This window comes from Heterodontus francisci, chromosome 37 (genome assembly GCF_036365525.1).
Source record: "Heterodontus francisci isolate sHetFra1 chromosome 37, sHetFra1.hap1, whole genome shotgun sequence".
NCBI lineage: Eukaryota > Metazoa > Chordata > Chondrichthyes > Heterodontiformes > Heterodontidae > Heterodontus > Heterodontus francisci.
Window position 1 is genome coordinate 33,163,922 of NC_090407.1, and position 18,354 is coordinate 33,182,275.

The 18,354-nt window shown below is 44.7% G+C and overlaps 1 protein-coding gene across 1 annotated transcript in view; it reads left to right on the forward strand.

Annotated features, from left to right (window-relative positions):
- The window catches only part of mtor (mechanistic target of rapamycin kinase), a 432,694-nt gene that overhangs the window by 111,361 nt on the left and 302,979 nt on the right, over window positions 1–18,354 (forward strand). The window contains 2 exon segments of the mRNA XM_068017001.1: window positions 1,234–1,363; window positions 17,246–17,496. Coding sequence (XP_067873102.1) covers window positions 1,234–1,363; window positions 17,246–17,496 — 381 coding nt within the window.

Consider the following 18,354-nt stretch of genomic DNA (forward strand, 5'->3'; position numbering starts at 1 on the left):
GCACATCCCCTCTAAACTATGCCCCTCGCACCTTAAACCTCTGTCCCCTAGTAACTGACTCTTCCACCCTGGGAAAAAGCTTCTGACTATCCACTCTGTCCATGCCGCTCATAACTTTGTAAACCTCTATCATGTCGCCCCCGCCCTCTTTTGTTAAGAGTACTGGAATTGTGGCCTTAAAGGAAGAGGCAGGGTTCAGCTAAACATCATAACTGAGCTCCAGACTATGTGAACAATACATCTGCTTGTGTTATAAATATAAACAAACTGTGTTGGAAATATACAGCAACTCTGCCAGCATGTGAAAGATAAAAAGACTGATGAATGAAGGAGTAGCTAAATGTTTAGGTTGGAGACCTGAGACCATTCTGACAAAGAGCCCCTACTTATCCTTTTTTTCAAATGTTGACTAACTTGCTGTCTATCTTCAGTACGTTGTGTTTTTATTTCAGATAGTTGGATTTCTTTATCATCAAAATGTAACCAAATTACAAAGTTGTGAATTTTTTCGTAGAATTTTAGGACAAAGCCCAGAAATCTTAATTAAGTTACTTAAATAAAAAACAAAAAGCATTCTTTGTCTTCATCTGGACATAATCGTCTCAAAGTTTATATTCCGCTGAAATGACTATTTTGAACCCTGTTGCAAATATTTGTTATTATAGATATAAATAAAACAGTTTGTGCAAGCGACCTGTGAGAGTGATGGTTGTATTTCACAAATACACAAATTAGGGTTGTATTCCCTGGAATTTAGAAGGTTCGGGGTGAATTGATCAAAGTTTTCAAGATGTTAATGGGAACAGATAGGGTAGATAGAGAGAAACTATATTTCTGCTGTTTGGGAAGTCTAGCACTATGGGGCATGGTCTATAAATTAGAGCCAGACCTTTCAGGCATGATATTAGAAAACACTTCTTCACGCAAAGGGTGGTAGAAGTTTGGAACTCCCTTCTGCAAAGGGCAGTTGATGCTAGATCAGTTGTTCATTTTAAATCTGAGATTGATAGATATTTGATAACCAAAGGTATTAAGGGATATGGAGCAAAGGTGGGTATAATGAGTTAGCTTGCAGATCAGCCACGATCTCATTGAATGGTGGAACAGGCTCAAGGGGCTAAATGGTGTATTTCTGTTTCTGTTTCAAAAACTGTCAAATCACTATGTGGGTTTTTTTTCAAAAGTGACTTTTCTCATTATTTAACAGGAGGTATGTCACATTTTTCTCTGTAGGCTATCCGTGTCTTAGGGCTATTGGGTGCCTTAGATCCATACAAGCACAAAGTTAATATTGGAATGATTGACCAGTCACGTGATGCTTCTGCTGTCAGTCTGTCAGAATCTAAATCGAACCAGGATTCAGGTATGAATGCATTTTGCATTAAACAGCAATTGTTACTGTGACCAGAGGTTATCGCTGATACCTATAGTTTTGTGATGACTATCAATAAGTAATCACTTTAACCTGGCAGTTTTTTTTCTTTTTAAAGTTCAGTTTTCTCATGTTAAGTTAAAGTTTAGATTTTGGACAAAGTAAAGCATTGCAATGATGTGTCTTCATCCTTGAGCATTCCTTGGTGTTAGTGTAATCTCATGTGAGATTAGAGGTAAAGCATTAAATATAACTCTGAAAACAGATTTTTTTTAAAAAGTGGAGCTAAGCTTGGCTCCCAAGGGTTCTGAGTGGGAGTTATCCATAGGATTTGGGGCCAAGTGGTCTACAAAATGATTTTTAGAGATAGTTAGTACTTTACAATGTTTTTATGCCAAAGTTGAGTGAGAGTTCAACTTCGCTCTCCATGACTGGTTATGGGAACTATTTTAAACTAAAAGATGAACAAATTATCTTTCAGGCTCATTCATTTTGAACCTTAATGTTGTGTATATTTTGAATTTAGATGCACTGATATTAGCATTTTTCTGCAGTGAATTAAAAGACTTGCAGGTTTCTACTGTGATTCTTCAATTGTATTTTTCTTAACGGCTGTCTCTAGGCGATGATGCCAGTAAAAGTTGCACCGTTAATATGTACTGCACAAAGAAAGTGAAGACCAAAATATCACCAAAGCATTGTTTTTAAAACTGCAGACAGTCTTTTAGGAAGCTTTATGCTTAAATTCTGAGCTGTTGACTGCACCCTCTGTGCAGTATTCTTTCATCAATTTTCTAACTTTTTTACCTTAATTTGATCTCTCTTCTGGGTTTGTTTTAACATGTAATTACACTGCCGAATGTCTTCATGAAGCTGATGTCATCTTGAACAATAGTGTTGAAAATACTTAACTCTTTTCAATAGAAATGGGAACTTCGTGTACAATTAATAAGTCTTGGACTTTCAGGACAAAACCTGCTGTCTCTGGTCACAATGCTGCAAAGTTATACTTTATATAATAGTTCTATTTTGTGTTCTAGGAACTGAGATTTTCTCTGTCCCTATTCCCCTTCATTTGATACAAGTTTTTCTTTTTTTATGTTAATCCTACTTTGTCCTTTTTAGTTCGGAATTTTTTTTAAAAAATTGAACAAATTTTGCAGTAAGGGCAATAAATTTTACATTGTATCAAAATATACTGACAGCAGGCAGCATAGCCCTCCAGTTTCTCACCCAAGTGACCTTTCTTCAAGTGAAATCTGAAACAATGAATAGCTGTAGGCAGTTTGACTGAGAGGACATGCAGTTGAACCCAAACATGTCCTTATTCATAGGGCTGAGTTCATTGATTCTGGAAATGGGCACTGTTCCCATCTGTCGTGTGGGCAGGTGCCCCTCTGCGATCATGTGGCCATTTTGCTTATTGGAGATATGCCCCCCCCCCCAAAGAAACATATGGCGGGGGTGGGATGAGAGTTGCCCATTACGGCGTCAGATGACACAGGTGCTGGGGCTGACGTCATATTTAAAAGCCTGCCAGCCCTGCATTTATTCCTGCCTTAGATTCATTGGCAGCTTGCAGCAGCTTTAAACTTATCGTAACTCGTTCCTGTAACCCCCCCCTGAGGAGGACAGAAAATGATGGCCGAGGCAAGACAAAGGGTGGCCCCACAGTTTTGTGATGCTGCAGATTCTCCTTCAGGCTATCAAGGAAAGGCGGGGGGGTCTCTTCCCCAGTGATGGCAGGAGGTCCTCCCACCTGACCAAGTAAGTCTGGGTGAAGATCACAGAGGAGGTCAGCAACCATGAGTTCACCCAATGCAACTGGGTCCAGTGCAGGAAGAGGGTCACGACCTCCTGCATTTTGCCAAGGTGAGTGCTCCTTACCAGTCGCCTTTTTGGGGATTGCATGCAGAAATGTGGGAGGCTGCGTGAAATGGGGAGGGTGACACTATTACGCCAATGGCAATGGGGCGAGGTTAGGACCTCATCCTGACAGATGCATGGCTGTATCTTGGTCAGAGGAAACAGTCCTTCATAGCTCACCACCATTAACTCTTTTGATAGATGTGTCAGCATGAGAGATATCAGATCCCCCAGTTGGGGACAAGGGTCTGATAGTAGCAGAAATGTCATGTTAACCTCTCTGCCAGTCTCTACTATCTCCGTCCTTCCTCTTGCAGGATAATAGGAAAGAGACAGACCGGACTAATGGAGGAGTCCCTGATCTGCGTCCTTACGCTACTGTTGAGAAAGAGATCTTGCAACTGGCAGGGACTCAGGGCAGCCATACAATTTTGGACAGGGTGACGAGAGACCCTGCGCAAGACAGTGAGGATTGGCTTCTATCGACATGCTCATTAATTATGGCGAACCACATCACACATGACAAGATCTGCACAACCTAACCCACATGTTTGTGTTCTCTCGTGCAGGTTGGCGTGCGCAGGAGACCGCAGCCACAGGGGGACAGTCATCCACCTCTGAGGTGGAAGACCACTCAGAGGATGCACCATCCCGTGACTCTCCTGCACCTTGCACCAGCGCAGATACTTTCACATTGGTGGGTAACCACTTGGCATTAGAATCAGGGTCATAAGCTGGTGAGGGCACCACACACATGCCCGAGCAGCTGGCTGAGGCCGAGACAGCTGAGGTCTCCAAAAGTCGGAGGACTGTGGGTGGCCAGGCACATGCTGAGCCCCAGGCAGATGACGAGCCTCTGGTGTCGATAGCACAGGGCATGCTGGATTGCAAAAAGAGGTAAGGTGACATGTGGCGGAGATGCCAAAGGCCATGTGCAGCCATGAACGGACGATGGAGTAGTCCATCCATGCCATGAGTGCTGCCATGTCTCAGGCATCTAAGCGCATGGCTTCCTCCATTGAGTGGTTGGTGACTCTCATGGAGAGCCAGATACCACAAATGTGTGCAGACTTGCATACCATCACCTTGGCCATGAGTTCAACGCAACAATGGCAAGATGAGAGAAGGAACAGGAGCCTGGGGACTTTGCCCGCTCCTCCTCCTCCTCCTCTGGTGAGCAGGGAGGTTCAAGTGAGCCTTCCAAGGGAGGAGCAGAGGCTGTCCTCCGCAGCTGAGGGTGCTCCGAGCGAGGACACTGGCTCCTCAACCCCTCCGTCAGTGAGCCCAGCTCCAGCTGCCATGATGCCTGAGGAGAGACCTGCACCGGTGCAGGACACCCTCAGGCAGCCAAGGTCTCCCAGGCCTCAGACAGCCAGAGGATGCCCGCCAAACTCTTCGCAGGCCAAAGGGCAGCCTGATTAGCGGCCTACCTCCAACCCAGCTGCTGTTGCAGGGATCACACCACTAGGCGAACTTGCAAACACTTGAAGAAAACCATCTAGTCACACTTGGGACCCCATGGGTGTAGATAATAGGTAATGTCGCCAACAATTAAAGGTTCTTCTGTGCAAATCATTAGCTGTCATTGTGGCCATGTGACCACAACCCTCATTAACATATGTTCTCCCAAGAGCACGAGTGCGTGTTGCAGCTGGTCACCAGTCAGGGAACACAAATGGAAAGGCGGTGACAGAATTCATGCCTGAAGGTGAATCTTTATTGCATTCTCAGTGAGTGGACATCAGGGTGGCTGGAAACAGGTAATTGTGAGTTGTCTCTTTCCTTCTTTGTGTGGTGCTCAACCTGTCTGGCCTCTAGCGCCATGTCTTCATCGATTGCTACTTGTCCCTTTACTTCCTCTGCATCCTGTTTGTCAGTGGATGAGTGCTGCTTAGGCATCTCATCATTGTGTAGGTCCTCCCTCGTCTACAATGCTAGATTGTGCAATGCACAGCAGACCTCCATGTCTCATGAGACCCTTGCTGGGGCATACTGCAGGGCTGCACCAGATTGATCGAGGCAGTGGAATCTCATCTTCAGTCGCCCAATGGCCTGCTTGATGGTCGCTAGAGTGGAGCCGTAGCAATTGTTGTACCTCTCCTCCACTGCATTGCAAGGGTTCCTTACAGGCGTATGAAGCCAAGTCTTCAATGGATACACCTTGTCCCCGAGAATCCATCCCTGCGGGTGAGCGGGGGGCCTGAAAAGTTGTGGCACCTGGGAGTCGAAACATGTAAGCGTCATGGCTACCTCTTGGGAAACGGGCACAAACATGTGGGAAACGCTTTCGGTGCCCGCAGACCAGTTGAACATTGATATCATGGAAGTCCTTCCTGTCAATGACGGTGGTTGGCTGGCCTTTGGGAACCTTGATAGCCACATGTGTGCAATCTATCACACCTTGCGGGGAAACCCAGGGATGGCTCCGAACCCAATGGCTCTTTCGGCCTGACTGTCAGTGTTGGTCCAGTAGCCCAGTCGTGCACATAGTCTCTGGCCCTCTTGAATAGGGCATTGGTCACCTCTTTGATGCAGCAGTGGGCTGCTGTCTGAGAGACCCCAAACATGCCTATGTTGGATCCCTAGAAAAATCCAGATGCGTAAAAGTTTAGGGCTATGATGATCTTCAGTACCACTGGCACAGGGTGACCCCCAAATCCTATAGGTTGCCACTCATCCTGCAGCAAGGCGCCTAAGTTGGTGACGGCCTCTCTAGAGAGCTGTAGTCTTTGATAATGGTGCGTGGACATTTGGAGGTAGCTGATCTGAGTCCGGTAAACTCTCTGGCGTACATGGGCCCTTCTTGGCCTGACAGGCTGCAGTTGCTCTCGTTGTGGAGCTTTGTGGACAGGTGCAACTGCCTCTTGGTGCTGCATTATGCCACGGGGATCCAGAAATACAGGGTGTATGAGACCCATGCAAGGTGGGCCTGCAGATTGCTGTTGCTACTAAGTCAACCCTGCCTTGGCAACTGAGCTTTTGACAATTCTCTCGGCGGAGTCCCTGATGGACCCCAGAGCCCAACCTTGATGATGGTTCACTCTCTGTTCCAGCATTGTGACCGAACAACTACATCTGTTTGGTAACCCAATACATCCACACTGAACCCTAGCAAACCCTCCACACTCCCACCCCCCCACCCCCCCACCCCCCAGCACTGAACCCTTGCAGAGACCCCCGAATCCCCTCGTGGAGCCCCCGAGGTCCCTTGCACAGCCCACAGCAACACAGTTTGTCAATGGCCTCCGACCCCCCGCCCCTTCCCCGAAGCAGCAATGCTTAGGACTGGTTCCCCATTGCAGCAAATGGCTTCTCACCTTGATGCAGTCAGGTTTTAACGCATGTGAGTGCTGCCCTCTGTTCACACAGTCGAAAGCCTGTCATTAAATTGCAATTAATGATAATTAAATACATTTAAAAGATCAGTTCTGCAATTTAAAATAGCTCACTGTCGCGTCGGGGTGTCAATGCCCCTCGTACTTTCCTGCTACGGGCAAAATCTGGAACCGACATCACAAGGTCTAATTTCTGTGCGGAAGGCTCTGTTGCGATTCTCCATTTCCGCCCCCCCCCCCAATCACGCCACTATACCTGCCTTAAATGGCCGCATTAAATTCTGCCTGTAATGTGCAGCAGGAGCTACCAAATAGCATCATGTGCAGGAACGCTGGCAAACTGCTCATCATCTTCTTCTTTGGCCTCCTTATCTCGAGAGACAATGGGTAAGCGCCTGGAGATGGTCAGTGGTGTGTGGAGCAGCGCCTGGAGTGGCTAGAAAGGCCAATTCTAGAGTGACAGGCTCTTCCACAGGAGCTGCAGAAAAATTTGTTTGTCGGGGCTGTTACACAGTTGGCTCTCCCCTTGCGCTTTTGTCTTTTTTCCTGCCAACTGCTAAGTCTCTTCGACTCGTCACACTTTAGCCCCGTCTTTATGGCTGCCCGCCAGCTCTGGCGAACGCTGGCAACTGACTCCCACGACTTGTGATCAATGTTACAGGACTTCATGTCGCGTTTGCAGACGTCTTTAAAGTGGAGACATGGACGGCCGGTGGGTCTGATACCAGTGGCGAGCTCGCTGTACAATGTGTCTTTGGGGATCCTGCCATCTTCCATGCGGCTCACATGGCCAAGCCATCTCAAGCGCCGCCGACTCAGTAGTGTGTACAAGCTGGGGATGTTGGCCGCCTCGAGGACTTCTGTGTTGGAGATACGGTCCTGCCACCTGATGCCAAGTATTCTCCGGAGGCAGCGAAGACGGAATGAATTGAGACGTCGCTCTTGGCTGACATACGTTGTCCAGGCCTCGCTGCCATAGAGCAAGGTACTGAGGACGCAGGCTTGATACACTCGGACTTTTGTGTTCCGTGTCAGTGCGCCATTTTCCCACACCCTGTTGGCCAGTCTGGACATAGCAGTGCAAGCCTTTCCCATGCGCTTGTTGATTTCTGCATCTAGAGACAGGTTACTGGTGATAGTTGAGCCTGGGTAGGCGAACTCTTGAACCACTTCCAGAGCGTGGTCGCCAATATTGATGGATGGAGCATTTCTGACGTCCTGCCCCATGATGTTTGTTTTCCTGAGGCTGATGGTTAGGCCAAATTTATTGCAGGCAGCCGCAAACCTGTGTGAGATGTTAAAGCAGCATCGTCAGCAAAGAGGAGTTCCCTGATGAGGACTTTCCGTACTTTGGTCTTCGCTCTTAGATGGGCAAGGTTGAACAACTTGCCCCCTGATCTTGTGTGGAGGAAAATTCCTTCTTCAGAAGACTTGAACGCCTGTGAAAGCAGCAGGGAGAAGATCCTAAAAAGTGTGGGTGCGAGAACACAGCCCTGTTTCACACCACTCAGGATAGGAAAGGGGTCTGATGAGGTGCCGCCATGTTGAATTGTGCCTTTCATATTGTCATGGAATGAGTTGATACTTAGTAGCTTTGGTGGACATCCAATCTTTTCTAGTAGTCTGAAGAGACCACGTCTGCTGACGAGGTCAAAAGGCTTTGGTGAGATCAATGAAAGCAATGTAGAGGGGCATCTGTTGTTCGCGGCATTTCTCCTGTATCTGACGAAGGGAGAACAGCATGTCAACGGTCGATCTCTCTGCACGAAAGCCACACTGTGCCTCAGGGTAGACGCGCTCGGCCAGCTTCTGGAGCCTGTTTAGAGTGACTCAAGCAAAGACTTTCCCCACTATGCTGAGCAGGGAGATTCCACGGTAGTTGTTGCAGTCACCATGGTCACCTTTGTTTTTATAGAGGGTGATGATATTGGCATCGCGCATGTCCTGGGGTACTGCTCCCTCGTCCCAGCACAGGCATGGCAGTTCATGTATTGCCGAGAGTATAGCAGGCTTGGCACTCTTGATTATTTCAGGGGTAATGCTGTCCTTCCCAGGGCCTTTTCCGCTGGCTAGAGAATCAATGGCATCACTGAGTTCCGATTTTGTTGGCTGTATGTCCAGCTCATCCATGACTGGTGGAGGCTGGGCTGCATTGAGGGCAGTCTCAGTGACAACATTCTCCCTGGAGTACAGTTCTAGGTAGTGCTCAACCCAGTGGTCCATTTGTTTGCGTTGGTCGGTGATTATGTCCCCTGATTTAGATTTGAGGGGGGCGATCTTCTTGATGGTTGGCCCAAAAGCTCGCTTAATGCCATCATACATTCCTCTGATGTTTCCGGTGTCTGAGGCCAGCTGAATACGACTGCATAGGTGCTGCCAGTAGTCATTTGCGCAGCGCCTGGCTGTTCTTTGTGCAGTGCTTCTGGCTGCTTTAAGTGCTACGGATGTTAACTCGCTGAGGGCTTTCTTGTAGTTCAACAGTGCAATGCGCTTAGCGGCTATGACAGGTTCCAGCTCTTCATTATGAGATTGAAACCAGTCTGCATTTCTCTTCGCACGTTTGTCGTAGGTGGTCAAAGCTGACTCATAGATGGCATCTCTGATGTGGGCCCACTTGGTCTCAGCATCCCCTGTGGGAGTGTTTTGAAGGGCTGTTACAAGTGAATTTAGAAATTTTTGTAACAGCTGTGGATGAGAAATTCTGCTCGTGTTGATGCACGGGTGGCCCTTCTGCTTGGAATGATGCAACTTCTTTGGTCTGAGTCTAACCTTGCTGCACACCAGGGAGTGGTCGGTGTCGCAGTCCGCACTGGAAGCTGCGTGTGATTTGAACACTGTTTAAGGAGGCTCGCCTTGTGACAATGAGGTCCAGCTGGTGCCAACGACGCGATCTTGGGTGCCGCCATGAAACCTGGTGACGGTTTAGTGTGAAAGAACGAGTTGGTGATGCAGAGGTTATGATAGGTACACAACTCAAGCAGTCTTTGCATCATCTAATACCATATATACTGTACAAGCTGCACTGTATGCTCAAAATATGGGTTACAATCAAACAGTAATTGGAATTAAAAGGCATTTTGCTGAACCTGATAGAATTAAAGAATTTAATTTTTCAATTTTCTGCAATTTAGCTTGACCCGTTTTAAATGTAAGAATTGTGACTGGACAGCTGGAATTTCTGTAACACGGAATCTGCAGTGCCATGTATAGACAGTTAAATGGAGTTGGTTTTAGATTTTTTCTAGTTAAGAAAACCTTAACGATAATTCGGCTTTTTTTCATGAAATGTGGAACTCTTAAATTACAGCTATTGGAGAGTTAAGCAATTCATTGTTCAGGTTAGTTTTGCTTGGATCCAGACGTATGTGAAAGGTAGCACAATATGAACTACTGAATTGGAATGTGTTTGTCTTCCTTTCTGGAAACAAAATAGATTGCTTGTGGGGATTGATGTATATTCTGGAGATTGATTAGCTTTGGAGATCAGAGAGAAATTAAGTCAAACTCTTGGTATAGATTATACATAGAACAGTACAGCCAGCACAGTACAGGCCCTTCGGCCCACGATGTTGTGCCGAACCTTTAACTTACTCTAAGATCAAACTACCTACATACCCTTCATTCTACTATCATCCATGTACCTATCCAAGGGTCGCTTAAATGCCCCTAATGTATCTGCTTCTACTACCACCGCTGGCAGCGCATTCCACGCACCCACCACTCTCTGTGTAAAGAACCTACCTCTGACATCTCCCCGAAACCTTCCTCTAATCACCTTAAAATTATGCCCCCTGGTGATGGCCCTGTCCACCCTGGGAAAAAGTCTCTGGCTATCCACTCTATCTATACCTCTCATCATCTTGTACCCCTCTATCAAGTCACCTCTCATCCTTCTTCGCTCCAATGAGAAAAGCCCTAGCTCCCTCAATCTTTCTTCGTAGGACATGCCCTCCAGTCCAGGCAGCATCCTGGTAAATCTGCTCTGCACCCTCTCTAAAGCTTCCACATCCTTCCTATAATGAGGCGACCAGAACTGAACACAATATTCCAAGTGTGGTCGAACCAGGGCCTTATAGAGCTGCAGCATAACCTCGCGGCTCTTAAACTCAATCCACCTGTTAATGAAAGCCAACACACCCTACGCCTTCTTCACAACCCTATCAACTTGGGTGGCAACTTTGAGCGATCTATGGACATGGACCCTAATATCCCTCTGTTCCTCCACACTACCATGAATCCTGTCTTTAAGCCTGTATTCTGTATTCAAATTCGACCTTCCAAAATGAATCACTTCACACTTTTTCAGGTTGAACTCCATCTGCCATTTCTCAGCCCAGCTCTGCATCCTGTCAATGTCCCGTTGCAACCTACAACAGCTTTCCACACTATCCACAACTCCAGCAACCTTCGTGTCATCGGCAAACTTGCTAACCCAGCCTTCCACTTCCTCATCCAAGTCATTTATAAAAATCACAAAGAGCAGAGGTCCCAGAACAGATCCTTGTGGAACATCACTGGTCACCGAGCTCCATGCTGAATACTTTCCATCTACTACCACCCTCTGACTTCTATGGGCCAGCCAATTTTGTATCCAGACAGCCAACTTTCCCTGAATCCCATGCCTCCTTACTTTCTGAATGAGCCTACCATGGGGAACCTTATCAAACGCCTTGCTAAAATCCATATACACCACATCCACTGCTCTTCCTTCATCAATCTGTTTTGTCACATCTTCAAAGAATTCAATAAGGCTTGTGAGGCATGACCTGCCCCTCACAAAGCCATGCTGACTGTCTCTAATCAAACCATGCTTTTCCAAATAATCATAAATCCTGTCTCTCAGAATCCTCTCCAATAATTTGCCCACTACCGACGTAAGACTGACTGGTCTATAATTCCCAGGGTTATCCCTATTCCCTTTCTTGAACAAGGGAACAACATTTGCCACCCTCCAATCATCCGGTACTACTCCAGTGATCAGTGAAGACGCAAAGATCATCGCCAAAGGCGCAGCAATCTCTTCCCTCGCTTCCCGTAATATCCTTGGGTATATCCCGTCTGGCCCCGGGGACTTATCTGTCCTCATATCATTCAAAATTTCCAGCACATCCTCCCTCTTATCCTCAACCTGTTCGAGCATATCAACCTTTTCCACGCTGTCCTCACAAACGACCAGGTCCTTCTCACTAGTGAATACTGAAGCAAATTATTCATTTAGGACCTCCCCTACCTCCTCTGACTCCAGGCACAAGTTCCCTCCACTATCCCTGATCGGCCCTACCTTCACACTGGCCATCCTCTTGTTCCTCACATAAGTGTAGAACGCCTTGGGATTTTCCTTAATCCTACCCGCCAAGACTTTTTCATGTCCCCTTCTAGCTTTCCTAAGTCCATTCTTCAGTTCCTTCCTGGCTACCTTGTAACCCTCTAGAGCCCTGTCTGATCCTTGCTTCCTCAACCTTAAGTAAGCTTCCTTCTTCCTCTTGACTAGCTGTTCCACATCTCTTGTCATCCAAGGTTCCTTCACCCTACCATCCCTTCCCTGCCTCATCGGGACAAACCTATCCAGCAGTCGCAGCAAGTGCTCCCTAAACAACCTCCACATTTCTGTCGTGCATTTCCCTGAGAACGTCTGTTCCCAATTTATGCTCCGCAGTTCTTGCCTAATAGCATTGTAATTCCCCCTCCCCCAATTAAATATTTTCCCATCCCGTCTGCTTTTGTCCCTCTCCATGACTATAGTAAAGGTCAGGGAGTTGTGATCACTATCACCGAAATGCTCTCCCACCGAGAGATCTGCCACCTGGCCTGGTTCGTTGCCAAGCACCAAGTCCAACATAGTCTCCCCTCTAGTCGGCCTATCTACATATTGAGTCAGGAAACCTTCCTGGACACACCTGACAAAAACTGCTCCATCCAAACTATTTGCACTAAGGAGGTTCCAATCAATGTTAGGGAAGTTGAAGTCACCCATGACAACAACCCTGTTACTTCTGCACCTTTCCAAAATCTGCCTCCCAATCTGTTCCTCCATGTCTCTGTTGCTATTGGGGGGGTCTATAGAAAACTCCCAACAAAGTGACTGCTCCTTTCCTGTTTCTGACTTCCACCCATAATGACTCAGTAGACAAACCCTCCTCGACGACCTCCCTTTCTGCAGCTGTGATACTATCCCTGATTAGCAATGCCCCTCCCCCACCTCTTTTACCGCCCTCCCTATTCCTTTTGAAACATCTAAACCCCGGAACATCCAACATCCATTCCTGCCGCTGTGATAGCCACGTCTCCGTAATGGCCACGACATCGTAGCTCCAAGTTCTGATCCATGCTCTAAGTTCATCACCCTTATTCCTGACACTTCTTGCGTTAAAATAGACACACCTCAACCCATCATACTGGCTGCAACTTTGCCCTGTCAACTGTCTAACCTTCCTCACAGACTCTCTGCACTCGGTATCTGCCTGTTCAACAGCTACCCCATCCACTGATCCGTAGCTCCGGTTGTGGAACAAGTCAACTTAATTGACCTTTTCTTCTGTGTAGTGTACAAAATTCAGTGCATCATCCTGTTGGCTGCTTTCTTAAATCTTTAGCTAAACTGTGGTCAGGGGCACCTTATTGCAAGTAATTTCAGTGATCTAAAGGGACAACTAAAACAGTGATGAAAAACTAATTGCTGTTGGAACTTTTGACTGGAGGAAAAGTTCACAAGAAGGAAATAAACATTGTGGATAAATTGAATAATAGGTGGTCTATATAATTTATGGCACAGGTAGCACTGCACAGCTGGGTGAAAATGCATACTGACCTTCTGTTACTTCATGTAGACGGGATGTACCTTTTTTAATGCTCATCTCTTCAACCGGATGCACTTCAGAAAATCAAATGTGACCTTGAATAATAAAATATAATGATATAGGGTACAACTTTACAGGTTGATGGTTTATTAACATAAAGCACCTGCATCTGATGTGTTATGTCAGAATAGTGTGTACATTTTATGTGGAAAAGGTTGAAAGTGTTGTCATTAAAGTTCTTTTAGTAAGGATTATTGATTAAGTGGCAATGGGAACGATTTGCCAAGAAGTATTTTGTGAGTAGTTGCAACTACTTGCTGTTTTGGGAACGAGCTCTGAATATGGTTTATAGTCACAGTTTTAATATGTTCTGTTAATCCTCTGTCACAATACCACGCTATTCTGAGTAAGTTAAGATGACTCCAAGGAAGTGTAAAAGTTAGGCCCCTCCAAACATACAGTTTGATTTCAGACTGTTGTATTCCAATAATGGTAATGCCTTTGTTGTCATCAAATGAATATGAACATTTGAATTCGGAGCAGGAGTAGGCCATTCGGCTCCTTCGTGCCTACTCCACCATTTAATAAGATGGTGGTGATCTGGTTGTGGCGTCAACTCCACTTTCCCACTTACCCCCGATACCCTTTGACTCCTTTGTTCGTCAAGCAGCCATCCACCTCTGCCTTAAAAATATTCAATGATCCTGCCTCCACTGCTCTCTGGAGAAGAGAGTTCCAAAGACACTCAACCCTCAGAGAAAAAATCTTCTCCTCATCTCTGTCTTAAATGGGTGACCACTTATTTTTAAATATGCCCCCTAGTTCTCGTCTCTCCCACTTGTCTCTGCCTGATTACATTGAGATTTTCTAAGTGCCCTGCTATAACCTCCTTAATAATAGATTCCAGCATTTTCCCTATGAAAGATGTTAAGCTAACTGGCCTGTAGTTTCCTGCTTTCCGTCTCCCTCCTTTCGTGAATAGAGGAGTCACATTTGCTGTTTTCCAATCAGATGGAGCTTTCCAGAATCTAGGAAATTGTGGAAAATTAAAATCAATGCATCTACTATCTCAGCAGCCGCTTCTTTTAAGACCCTAGGATGCAGTCTATCAGGACCTGGGGAATTGTCAGCTTTTAGTTCTAATAATTTTTTCAGTCCCCTTTCCCCGGTGATGGTAGTTGTTTTAAATCCTCCCTCCCTTTCAGCTCCTGATTCACAGTTATGGCTGGAATATTATTTGTATCGTCTACAGTGAAGGCAGATGCAAAATATCTGTTCAATTCATCCGCCATCTTATTTTCCATTATTAATTCCCCAGACTGTCTCTCTCTCGAAGACCAACATTCATTTGACTTACTCTTTTCCATTTTAAATACCTGTAGAAACTCTAACGATCAGTTGTTACGAAAGTACTTCCATTCTTTGTCAAATATTGAGAACTTGTGTTTTATTTGGGAAAACTGAAAAGCATTCCATGGATGATTTTTCACTAGGGTCATTGAAAGGACTGAGAGGTCTTGTTTGCAAATAACATGTACTGGAAGCCACCTGTCATCAATTAAATACCCAACAGGGGCTTTTTGCCTCAGGGGAGATGTTTACGGAGAAGTGACAGATCAAGATTTATAGGGGTCAGGAGGCTTGACTCTTGAGATATTGTTTTAGTTTTGCTTTGGATAGATAGTTGGGGTATGGACAGTGTTTTGAGTTAGAGTTTTAAAAATCGACCTGAAGGACAAAACCCCAGCTCAGCCTGTTCCATCTCTTTGAAAAGCCTGCCAGATTTTCCATCTCTTTGAGAAGCTCTTACAAGCGAGTGTAAGATATAAAGAAATTGATGATACATTCCTCCTGAAAGGCCTGCCTGAAACTTCAGTTGCCACATTTCTCCTGAGATGCTGGAAAAACCTGCCGGACTGATCCTGAATGTTGCCAGAAAAGAACTGTTCAAGGAAGATCCCAGAGACAGAGGTCTACACATATTTCGGATGCCAAACCAAAAAAGGGACACCTGACATCTTTCTGTATCTTTTTTTTCTTCAAGAATTAGCAAGTATTTGGCCAAAGTATTTTTTTTGTCTTTTTTGTAACAGTTCAAAAAAGAAAATCTCTCTATTTTTTCCTGTTAACCAGTGGGTCAGTGTGTGTATGTGTGAGGGGCTAAGGAAAAAGGGAACTTTCATATTTCACTCTGCGTGTTAATGCTTTGCTTCAATACTGGTTATGTTTTGTTTTAGAATAAACTGATAATTTTATTGTTTGTTAAAGAAACCTGGTCGGTGTATTTTATTCTGAGATAAAGAGTAGTCTGTGGTTGACAGTATCGGTAACTGAGTAAACATTTAAATATATTTTGTGACCTGTGGAGAAGCGGAACTAGAAAAGACAGTGCATTCCTCCCACCTCGGTCATAACACAGTTTTTGTATTTCTGGGTAGCTTTCTCTAGTACTCTAATTTCTCCCTCTTTATTAACCTTTTAGTCTTTCTTTTCTGTTCTTTATATTCTGCCCAATCTTCTGACCTGCCACTCATGTTTGAGGAATTATATGCTTTTTCTTTTGATTTGATACGATCTTTAACTTCCTTAGGTAGCCACAGATGGAGTGCCCTTCCCTTAGAGTCTTTCTTTCTCACTGGAATGTATCTTTTCTGAGTATTCTGAAATATTTCCTATTATCCAGATATATTTGGTTCCTCAGTATTAAAATGATTTTGCTCAATCCTGCTGTTGACATTCTTTTCAGAACCAGCTATTGAGTGGAAGTAGTAACCCTATTTGTTCCATTTAATAGCTGATGTACAGCTATTTAAGACTTTTTATCTAGAGATTTTTCTATTTCTTTTGGTTAGTACCTGCAACTGTTGTTTTTTAATATGTAATGATGGTAAAAGCAGCCTTTGCCCTGGTTCTTGGCTTGAAATCGCTGAATTCAAAATTAATGGCATTTCGACTATTAAGGCTAATCTGTCTAAAGTTTGTTCTATTACAGAAGACAAATGATATACTTGCTGTGTGTGTACTAGATATGTCATTGCATAAAAGCATTTATTCTCCAAGATAATGGGGTTAATTCCTGATAAGAGACACCCTTTTTTGTTTCTCTTTCCAAAGTGCAGACTGTGATGATGAGGAAGCTAACAAATTCATTAGAATGACAAGAGGCCATTGTTGGTGTTACTTACAAAGTACAATAAATGTATTTTGAGGTGATAATTGTTTACTTCAGTTAGGTTCTATAACTTCTTAAAAAAATATATAATAATTTTTAGGTATGTGGGCATTTCTGGCGAGGCTGACATTCGGTGCCCATCCCAAGCTGCCTGAGCTGGTAGCGGGCCTTCTTGATCTGATTGATTGCCTTGCTAGGCCATTTTAATGGGCAATTAAGAACCAACCTGGTTGGTGTGGGTCTGGAGTCTCATATAGCCCTTTCTGAGCCTTCCTAAATGGACATTAGTGAACCAGTTGGGTTTCTAGGACAATCTGACAGCTTCATGGTCACTTGAAGTGGTTTGTTCTTCTGCTTGGGTAAGGCTGACTGTGTGATTCCAAATTTTCAAATTCCAAAATAAATCCAACTTTATTAGCAGTTGCCTATTTTGGATCAGCTGAACGGCCTCCTCCTGTGCTGTGCTGTTCTGTGTTGTAGAAGTACTTCACAACACTGCTAACCCATCCCTACACAGTCATTCCTGTTTCATTTTAAATAGAGTCTTAAGATGTACCTCAAGAAGGTACTGCAGTCCAAACAGTGCTGTGGGCAGGGGCAATGTATTGTTCTGATCCAATGAGAAGTGTGTAGCACTCTTAATTTTCAACATCCACAAGGAATACCCCATTTGCACTGTTAATGTTTATTTTCTTGATTTTAGCTGATTACAGCACTAGTGAAATGTTGGTAAATATGGGGAATTTACCATTGGATGAGTTCTACCCAGCTGTTGCTGTAGTAACCCTAATGCGTATCCTGCGAGACACATCTCTTTCAAACCACCACACAATGGTTGTTCAAGCCGTCACCTTTATCTTCAAATCTCTGGGTTTAAAGTGCGTCCAGTTCCTGCCTCAAGTCATGCCCACGTTCCTGAACGTCATTCGAGTCTGTGATGCCAATACTCGAGAGGTAGGTTTAGTATAAATCAGAATGCCCAGGAGTAGCTAGCTTTAAAAATTTAACTTGTTAAAATATTCATGCTCGTGATGAGTGGGTAGTATTTGGACTTGCTTGGGACTTGAAGAATTATTTTACTTTTTAAGTACTGCAGCATATTTTAGAGCCAAGAATGGAACCATCTCACATTATGAGAAGTATAACAGTACAGTGGCATCCAGTCATTCTTGTGAAATTTATGACCATTAAATCCAAGTAGGTGCAAGACCTGTGCCAAACGGCTGGGCTGTGGAGACAGGTGAGGTGTTTTTTCAAACCTATCTCTTGATCTTGTTTCTCCAGTGAGAGATTGCAATAAGCATTCTGGGTGGATAAGATCAAATGGGGCAAATTCATTTTTTTTATCCAAATCAATTTTGTGGCCTTGTATTTCTCCACAGGAGGCAACACAACCAACCTGGGGGATGTTTATAGAGTTCAATTACTTGAAGTCCATTAATGGGTTACTCTCTTTCTGCCTCCTCCTCCACACCCACCCTTGTTAGCTAAGTCAGCTTAGTGAGGGAAAAGTGGGAAATAATTTGAGGGGAAAGTAGTATTAGCCTTTTCTGTGTTGCATTCCTTATTTTTAAAATTGGCCCTTGAATACCTTTCTCATATTTGATACAAGCCAGCAATTGTACACCCGCATTTGTCAACAGTAATCAGCTGTGATGATTGACATTCTACAGTGCTGTGCTTAAAGTGACAGATTGGATGATGTGGGTAAAATGTTCTATAATAATTTTTGGTTAAAATGTACTTATTTCAATGGCAGGATTAATGCTGCTGAACTACGAGTAAAAGTAACTTCCAGATTATTTGAACATT